General features: G+C 43.1%; 1 protein-coding gene across 1 annotated transcript in view; it reads right to left on the bottom strand.

Annotated features, from left to right (window-relative positions):
- cadps2 (Ca++-dependent secretion activator 2) overlaps positions 1–10,394 on the bottom strand; it is a 159,242-nt gene that overhangs the window by 85,807 nt on the left and 63,041 nt on the right. Inside the window, exons 4-5 of the mRNA XM_034879016.1 lie at positions 1,676–1,756; positions 483–716 (exon numbers count right to left, since the gene is read on the bottom strand). Coding sequence (XP_034734907.1) covers positions 483–716; positions 1,676–1,756 — 315 coding nt within the window. The remainder of the gene's footprint in view (positions 1–482; positions 717–1,675; positions 1,757–10,394) is intronic.

Below are 10,394 nucleotides of genomic sequence, written 5' to 3'. Positions count from 1 at the left end.
TATATTTAGGCCTATTGGCAGACATCCATTTAAAATGTAGCCATTGCCACATAAAGACCGTGTCCTCCATGTCCACTGTTGTCCCTCAGCGTCTCCCTAGTAACATTTGTGTGCTTCAGGTAGCTTTCGCAAGGCTACTTTTACTTTTATACTTTAAGTAAATTTCCAAGCCTGTACTTTGTTACTTTTACTTGAGTAAAGAAGTTTAATCAGTACTTCCACTTTTACCAGAGTATTTTTTAACACAAGTATCTGTACTTCTACTTAAGTATGGAAAGTGAGTACTTTTGCCATCTCTGTTTAAATGTCTGCTGTCTGTCCAATTCCTTAACCAATCAACTGTCAAAAACTAATTTTTACATATGAATGACGAAAAGGATAAATAAATTAACCAAAATTGGTGTCGATATTTGTTAAAACGGTCAGGATTTCATGTATTTCTACCAAATGATCACATATCAGACAAGTTCAGGTCCACACACCTCCAGGGTAAAGGACAGCACGACGTCAGACTTGGACAGGATGTCCCCCTCGTCTCCCATGTCCAGGAAGGAATTGTTCATGGTGGAGCGTTTGAGCTTCTGTTTGAAGTCCGGACCTCCTTTGGACACCGGCAGACTCTCCAGGTTGGCCATGAGCAGGTTGACCGCCGAGCGCAGCTCCTCCACGTAGAGAGGCTCCATGTCTGCAGAGACGAACTTCGGGTATCTCCTCTCCTGCAGGACGGACAGTCACAGTTCACCATCGACACGTATAGGTTAAAAAAAGTAAAATCAGCAGTCAAAAGTTAGAACTCCAGAGCTTCCAAGACTTGGTTTTATCTTTGAAATTCTATATTAGGAATAATCCCTTGAGATGTGACACCTCGTTTTCGAGGGTGGTCCTTAAAAGGCAAAAAAATATACAGTACATTCACATTTAGACAACAGTTAACAAAACAGCTTGAGGGGACATAAAAAATAAAAAATACACCCCGAACATACACACATACTGACAAACAAAAACAAAAGCTCTCCATCACACAAAAATCACCCCCATCCTCCCCATTCCAACCAATAAATATTAAACAATAAAACTCTTAGTTATTAATATAGACAGTTTGAGAAAGATGAATAAATGAAATATACATATAGTATGTACAAATACACACATACATACATACATGCGCACGTACACATACACAATTACATACACACATATATTCATATGTACACACATACATACATACATACTGTACGTGTACATACATATACATACAAACAAACTAAAAACTAACAATAAAAAAATCAAGTGTAAGTATCAATTATGAATATCAAGTATGAGAAAAACAGTTGCAGCTTGTATGCAAATAATTATGAAGAGACATCATAAACTGATGAAAGAGCTCTGAAAGACCTCGGTAAACCCTTCCTATCGAAAGGGACTTTAAATCTAAAGGCTCTCCTCCCAATTTCTTTGGATAGATGTGGTACGGAGAGGAAAATATGGACAGTGTCTCTGAGGCATTAGGATGATTGATATACACTCAAATGTTTCAGATAAGATGGATCATCTGAAAAAATACACAGAGTCACTGTTCAGACAACACCATCGTGTAGTGTTGTCTGAACAGAAGCTGAACATGACGAGTGGTTAATATTGGGTTTAACATTTAACAATAACGTGCATCTCTCACCCTGGCGATCTTCTCAGCCAGCTGTAACCTTCCATCCAGCTCTCTGCGGATCTGAGCCGCCTGCTCGTCCACGTTGTCCAGCTGAGGAACAAGTACATCAGAGTTTTATCAGTCAGCCAATCAGGGAGCTGGAAAAATCAATAAATTAATCAAAAGGTGTAGGTGAGGCACGGAGGTCTACCCAGAAGAAGTGGACCGCCCGGGGGGGCTCAGTTGTGTATTGATTAACAAATTAGCAGCTAAAGTAGTAGCATGCAGCGGCACTAAGCCAATCAGGAGGGAGGGTCTGCAATCAACCACTTCATAGGCCTCTCCACCAGTTACAGCAGAGTTATGTTCAATCACGTGTGTTTTCTTTTAGTAAGAAGCAGAGTTTCGGAGTTGAAGCTGAAGCCCTCTGATGTCCTCTAATTGCTTCTCCAAAAGACCTCTCACTGGATTGAAGGGAATTGGAAAACTCCAAACTTCTGTTTCACATGGCCTCTCAATGTTTAATTTCACACATGAGCAACATATGAATGTGCCAGTCTGTCCATGAATCTGGTGGGGCGGAGCTTCTGAAGGCAGAGGGGGGGTGGGGGGGGTGGGGGGGGGGGGGGGGGGGGGGGGGGGGGGGGGGGGGGGGGGGGGGGGGGGGGGGGGGGGGGGGGGGGGGGGGGGGGGGGGGGGGGGGGGGGGGGGGGGGTTGTATATTCTTGGCCGATGACTTTGAATCTCAACAATACTTCCACAGCATCACTAACTGCACATTTAACCCTCATGTTGTCCCGTTTCCAAGTTGTTGTTTTTGTATATCAGAAATTTGGGAGGTCAAGGAGACAAAACATTGGAGAAAAAGCGTAAAAAAAAATATGGGAAAAAGTGACAAAAACTAAGAAAAAAGCCATGGGAAGTAAGCGTCAAAAACTTTGGAAAAAAACGGCTAAAATGTTGAAAAAGTGACAAAACGTCAACAAAAGGGACAAAGACATCTGCTAATATATATTGCATATGCAAAAACTTTGAGATAGGGACAACGAAAGTGTATTTTTCACGTTGAGGGACAACACAAGCACAGCTGTATTCAGATAAATAAAGGGAACTTTTTGGATATGCAGTGAGGAAGCTAAACATTTGAAATGCATGGTTGCTTTTACAAGCACGTAGTTGAGTTATTGTATCATCTTAAAGCAACTGCAGCACACTGATTAAGCAGAGACCTTTGACCCAAAGCATATCTAATATTGGGGTTCTGCGTCTTGGACGGACACCCAGGGATCAAACAAGCAATCCACCCAATCGTGATACAGCCGCCCCAATTTGCACAACGCCGAGTGATCATACTTTGAGGACCAATTAAACACCGATAGTGTACATGAGTTCTCGTTGACGTGTCCTCGTCTTTCGTCTACTGTCTCTTAGGTGTCCTCCTTCTGTCTGCTCCTTTCTATGCATTTCTGGAAGGCTTTGTCCTGCAGCGCTGCACCACTACAGCACTTTTAATTGTATCTGCATGTTTTGTATGTGTTATGTATTGTTTTATTGTTGTAAAGCACTTTGGGTACCTTTTGGCTATTGTAAAGGGCTATACAAATAAACTTGATTTGATTTGATTTGATTTTGTTCTTCCGAGCTTTGGCTGTAAAATAGAATTTCGCAGCAGGGGAAGAAACTTTATGAAGTGATGGAGGTGAAAGTGAAGTGGAAAACTTGGAGAGCGTCACAGCGAGCAGGAGATCAGCCAACAAAGTTCTCTGTTAAAAGGTGTGTCAGCGAGACTTAAAGAGGAGATGAAAGCAGAGTGAAAATTTAACTTGGTTTGCTTACTGGGCAGAAAAGAAGAAAAAAAACAGAGCCGCGTTTCACAAATCTGTGATGAAGCAAAAGTGTCTAAAATGAGAATCAGAGATAACACAAGTGTGAAGGAAACTGGCCTGAAGCCAACGAGACAAGCGGAGCCTTCAGAGCCGATAACGGGGAGAAAAGATAAGCTGTTTAATTTGAGCCCGCTTCGAAACTAATCCCAGACAATCAGTAAAAAAAAAAAAAAATTAATTAAATCAGCAGTCAGCGTCTCATTTACAGAGAATGCAAACTGCCTTCACTCCGACATCCGCCTCCACTAATTGCTGAGAGATGGAGATTTGTCCGTGGATGATTTGACGGGTTTGGTTTCTGCAGACGCTGTTCAGTCGACAGAATGCATCAGAAACCCGGTGGAGTGGATCTGTGTGCAGAGGCTCTGACAGACATGTTGACTCATTCTGCTGTTGTTACTGATGAGGTCTGCTGACTACTGAGCCCCAATTAACGCAGCACGGTGAGGAAGGGAGGGAACGGGGATTCATTATCAGACTGACGGAGGTCGAACCAACGCACACATGTTTGACGGATACAATTTTAGATTCGGTGTTGTAATTGTTTTTTTTCTCATAACTTTAGAGTTTATGTGCTGTCAACCTACATCAGTGAACTAGTGGGTGTTGTAGCAGTGTTTTGCCGTTGAGAACGAGCTAGCATGCTAGCGCTAGCACGTGCTACAGTTAGCCACCTTGCCTTGGCTAGTGACGTAGAAAGCCGTGCAGATGTTGAACAGCTCACCCGGAGACTGAAGGCAGAGGACACTCAGAAACCGGATCTCACTCAAAACACCATGGATGTTGTTTTCCCCCAAGTTTGTATGTGTGTGGAAGCACCAGAGACACAAAATAACAGCCCAAATCCCAGGAAAAGTGATTTTTTTTTCATAATATGGGCACTTTAAGGCCTACAACAATAATAAATAAAAAGTAAAATGTTAAACAAAAACTAATCCTAGGGAGCCACTGGTGGGAGGCTAAACAGACGCCTGCGGGGTTGCTGACCTGTGTTTTAAGTGAACAAAACCTGGTTAGGCTGACAGAGACAACACTCTTCAATCACAAAAAGATTTGAACGTTTGAAAGTTAAAACAAACCGTTTTCATCCATAAACGGTAAAAACAGAAGCGACTGGCGTTCAGCTATGGGTTGGGGAAATTCTTTTTTTCAGAGGTTCTGTTGCACATGTTTGAATTCACATGCACTCAACTTCTTAAGAAGAAGTTATAATTACACAGTCATATTGTGTTGATTATTCTTCCTCCCCTGTAATGAAGACAAAAGACAATTACTGAGAAACCCGCAGTCTGGCTTCATGTTCTAAAATTAACAAGCAAACACACACATGCACACAAAAAGACCAGAGTGCTGGCTTTGTTACCATGACTTCTATTATGTGGTTTTTGTTTGGCAAATTCTGCCTAACAGAGCATTTCTATGACAACCAGCCTTCATCTGTTAAAGTACTCGCTACGTGTCAACGTGTCAGAGGCTAGATCCACAAACTGTTAAACAGTGAAATAAAGACACGTGGAGGAATGTGTCCGGTAGTTCGTGCGTAACTCTGTGCGATGCAGAACAGCTTTAAACCCCCAACGTGTTCAGACTGAATGCAAAGTGAGTGTTGGTTCAGATTAAATCTGCAAGAGTGAAAACGGTCCGAAGCTGAGCTGACAATTCACACCAACGCCTCGATCACACCAGCATCATACACAGCTAAATTTGAATTTCACTAGATTGACTTAAATTTGCCACCACTGGTGGATTCACGTGAGGCTCCACAAAGAGGAACAGTTTGCAGAGAGTTGTAATAATAATACATTTTATTTAAAGCCCCTTTCATGAAACCCGAGGTCACTCCACAAACAAAAAAGGACATTAAAGTTACAGTCATGTCATAAAGCTGCTGAGGTTCCCACTTTGACATGCAGTAGGCTGCTGAGAGGATCTCAGTGAGGGGGCCGGGGAGTAAAACTTCCAGTTCTTACGATAGAGCAGTGCGAGACCCCCTCTCCTCCTGGGTGAGTGGGTTCACAGATGTAAACAAATCCATACATGCGGGAGCAGGTGGAAAGAAATCATTACTCCGCTGTCACACCTCGGCGAGACACAGAAAGCCCAGTTCACGGTCCAAGGTCTATGGTCCAAGGTCTTTGGTCCATGGTCCACAGCAAAGTCACCAACGAGAGAAGATCTTATGTGGACCAACCCAGCTTTCAGTCAGTTTGAATGACCGTGCACAGCCGATCCGGGAAGACCGGCAAGCACAGCACGGTCCGTCCAGAGATGAGGGAATATTTTGCTATAATTGCGAGACATGTAGATTTCTCGGGCATACTGTGGGCGTCGAAGAATGTCTCGTTGACACGGAGCCCTGCAGAAGGTGCACAGCTCCCCCATGGCCGGTAAAGTTCATGTATTAAGTATTTCCTCATCCTCCAGCAGGTGTAGCCTATGCATTACGTTATTGTGGGTAAGTAGTCCTACAGGCCTGGGCTGGGGGCTTAGGCTATGGCTAAGGCTTAACTTGCATCCTCCAGTCACCATGGCATCCTCCGGTCACATCCTCCAGTCACCATGGCATCCTCCGGTCATCGGCCATCTTGTCAGACTCCAAACCAGTATAATATTTCGGAAGAGGAACTAAACACATGTATGTTTCTGAGAATATCTCCAACGCGGGTGTGACATAGATTTTATGGTAAAATCTACAAGAAACCTTTGGAGCTGTTCAGGATTTTGCAAAGTTAAGCCTTGTAGTGACGACTAGACTGCAGTGTAAAGAGAAGTACTTCCACCTTTGGTTTTGGGTACCCAGAGTTCAAAGTCCCACGCGGGCCCGTGGTGGATGGACGAGATGGTAAAGACACATGGGTCTGCCTGTATAGAGGGCCTTCTTTACCGGTCAATCAAATCTGGGTTTCCACAAAATGGTTCTTGCGCCCCGATAACGTGTTTGGGGGAGCGGCGTGTACACTGTCCCATACTAGCACTCTAAACTTTAGTATTTTAACTGCTTTAATATGTTTACCTGTTCATAACTGCTCTATAATGTTTCATTTCTTATACTGCAATGTAACTATGATTTTCGTATTATGTTGACTGTTTTAACTGCTCTTTAATTTCTTGTACTGCACTCTAACTTTTACTATTTTTATCATTTTATTTACAGCACTTCAATTGCCCCCTTGCTGAAATGTGCTTTAATAAAAGTATAATTTGTTTAATAACAAATAAAGCTGCCTTTCCTAAAACTGTGCTCACTCTGCACCTAAATATCGATCGACCAAAGCAACGGGATGCACGGCCATGTTCCTTTTGACGACGGTGTGCCCTTCACGTCCACGCTCTTTTACAGCGGATTAGCAATGACTCAGTGTCTTTCACACTCACACAAAAGGCCCAAACAGCGAGGGACGCTTGATACACTCAGATTAAATGGTTCGGAACCCGACCCAGCGTGATGTGGCACCGCGCTGCTCTGCTCTGGAGGAAACACACACACACACACACACACACAAATACCCAGAAAGCCTCTGCACTGGGACTGGAAATAAAGACAGCAAAATACAAAGAGGGTAATGAACATGTTCTACAAAGACCAGCGTTCTTCTCCCTATCATTAGCTGCACGTAACAGAAACTGAAGTTCTCTGATTGGATGTTTGTCACAGCGATGCTCTTCAGGACGTTGAGCTGACTTCTCTACTAGAGTTTAATTCACCCAATCAAGCATATTAGTCCAATTGTTTCTACTGATAATTCATTCAGGAGAGATTCATGTCACGGAAACCTCACATGGAATATGTTGTTTATATGACCTATGTCAACTTCAGAATATTGTCATACTTGGAATCATAGCGAATATTAGCCTGCATGTACATGTACTCTGTGTCTTCAGGAGGAAATAGTAACTACTACTGATAACACTGCTGAAGACAAGCGTTGTCGATGACTAAACTGCAGAAAGTTCAAGAAAACTGACCTGGCTTTGTCGCAACAACATTAAAAACTAGAAAGAAATAGAAACCAATGAGGTAAGTACCTGAGGTACACAAACACAGCCGACCACAGACACCTGACAGAGAGAGGAACGACTGACAGTCTGACAGAGAAAAGGACACCATTACACCCTGTCATCAGTCACAGCCAGAATCAACAGACGGATGGAGGGTAAGAAACGTGGAGATTTAGTTAGAAAAAGAGGACAATGAAACGACAAAGTAAAAGAAGAATAAAGCAGCTCAGGGGCAGATAGCAGATTCTCAGACAGCATTAAGAAGCTCGCCGCTGCTGCTGCCTGGGGCTGCGGGTAATTCATTAGAGCTCCATCTACCTGCCTCTTGTAGCTAATGAGAGACGACACGCAGACAGAACCAAAATCAATGGACCCATGCACGGGAAAATGCAGGCACCCCTTTTGGGCTGTAAGGCCCATGAATAACAGAACCTAACGGGCCAAAAGACCAGAGAATATTAGAGTAAACAGTGCATGCCTAAGGCTGCGTTCACAACACAGCTGTGTGGTGTGGTTCAGAAGCACCCAGGTGTGGTTTGTTCAGGCTAAATTAAATCTGAATAGAAATGCATCGGTGCTTTGCTGCTAGCGAGGCATGGAGCTCGTCAAATAAGCGTAAAGCGGATGATAAACTAGGGCTGGTCGATGGGACTGTCTATAACGTTCCTATCGCAATGGTGAAAAACCATTCCACAGCAGTGTTTATGTTATTTGAGGACACTTTACGTTCTGATCCTTGCACATGTTCATTTTGCTCTAAAGTTCTTGATAAATGGGAAAATACTCTGTACTTTGTATTCATCAAGTATTTAAGGAGTGTACAAAAATAGGCTTTAACATGTGGTTGTTTCATATCAGAGCTGCAAAGATTAGCCGATAAGCCGAGTAGATGTGAACTATTAAATTATTCAGCAACTGTTTTGATAATTGATCAGACAGTCATTTTCTATGAAAAAGAAAGTAGTCACGTGTTCCTGGGCTTTGGGATTATTTTATAAACCAAAGTACTAATCAATTAAGAAAATAATCAACAGATTAATGAAAATAATCATTAGATGCAGCCCTATTACTTCCATTCATCTTCATCCGCTCATCCGGTATCGGGATGCGGGGGCAGCAGCTCCGGCAGGGGACCCCAAACTTCCCTTTCCCGAACCACATCAACCAGCTCCGACTGGGGGGTCCCGAGGCGTTCCCAGGCCAGGTTAGAGATATAATCTCTCCACCTAGTCCTGGGTCTTCCCCAAGACCTCCTCCCAGCTGATCTACCTGCACCTACCTGACTTTTTTTATTTATTGTGAATCAATCTATCTATCTATCTATCTATCTATCTATCTATCTCATTATCAAGGTATGAAATCAAGATCGGGATAGAAGATTTTGACCACATCACCAATCCCCTTTATTAGAGTAAGTCACACTGCTCCCAAAATGTGTCCGCAGACAAAAATTGAGCGCAATTGGTGAGTTCAGTGTCTTGCTCAAGGGCACTTAGTAGATGTCCTGTAGAGGAGGACGAGCCAGGGCTCAGACAGCCCACCCTCTGATTAATGGCACCCAAAAATCAAAGCAACTTTAGAAGGAATCCTTCAAAACCAACAAAAGGTTCATGTAAAAATGTGTGTGTGTGTGTGTGTGTGTGTGTGTGTGTGTGTGTGTGTGTGTGTGTGTGTGTGGTTGCTGAGGCTCAGACATCCATGGCAAACAGGCAGAGATGTATAGAAGCAAAGTTGAATTACTTCACCACTGTACTTAAGTATATATAAGTACAATATCACTTCATTTGGATGAAAACGTGTGGATGGAAACTGAGCTCCACACTAGTAAATACATGGCTTTACATCAGTGGGTTCAAACTGCTTGTTGTGTATTTTTTGGACTGACACTAAGATGCATGTTTGGAACCAGTTTGCGGCGATGCCGGTATTCTCCTGATTTCCACTTCGACCTTTTTTTTCTGCCATAGTTCAGTTCATTTATCGCCGATCTCCATTTGCCACGCGGGGGGGATTTTCTTTTATTGTTTATCCGAGATAACAAAACCTCCAAAACAGAACATTTTTTTTCTTGACTCCACCGCCAGCGACTGTGATAAAATATGTATTTAAAAGTAATTTTTAACATTTGCAGATACTACAACACAGACATTAGACAAGACATAAAACAGAGTATAGCTGGGAGGGAGGGGGACAACATATAACACACACACACACACACACACACACACACACACAGACACACACACACAGATCTCATGTCCTCAAGGAGTCAGCGATGTTGCTCCAGGACCAGGTCTTTCCTGGCGCTCTATGGACGCGTGCCGTGCAGAGTTCCATACAGATTACATCCAAGAAGGAAAGGGTCGATGCCCCCGTAGAAAGGTCATGAGGTGGTTTTTCCAACGGGTTGCAATCATTTTCTTCTTTCTTGCAGCTTCTTTTCATTTCTCCCCTTTCTAATCCTGTTCTGCTCCTATTTTTTTTTACTCTGGCCTCTAATGAAACAGAACAATAACAGAATCTGTCCTAGCAACAGACACACTTCGGTTGGCATACAGGCGCGGTTGATGTCTCAATGGGCCGCGAAGCCATCTATTTATGTTCAGAGCCCGTTTTAGTGAAAGGAAACAATCAGCGGACTATCGCTGAGGATTAGTGAAGCGCTGCTTTCTCTACAGGAGATATTCAGAGACGGAGAAGACTTCTGAACACATCTTTAGAGTCTGTTCCACCACATTATCATAACTAGAGAACATTCCCTCCCTTCCATCCAGTGGGATCTAACCGAGCACACTCTAAAAAATAAAGCATTGGGTCTACAAAAAAAAACATGTTAACGTTTTCCACTAGAATATTTAAGTTAA

Source organism: Etheostoma cragini, chromosome 8 (genome assembly GCF_013103735.1).
Source record: "Etheostoma cragini isolate CJK2018 chromosome 8, CSU_Ecrag_1.0, whole genome shotgun sequence".
Classification (NCBI taxonomy): Eukaryota; Metazoa; Chordata; class Actinopteri; order Perciformes; family Percidae; genus Etheostoma; species Etheostoma cragini.
This window is presented reverse-complemented; position numbering and strand designations above follow the sequence as displayed.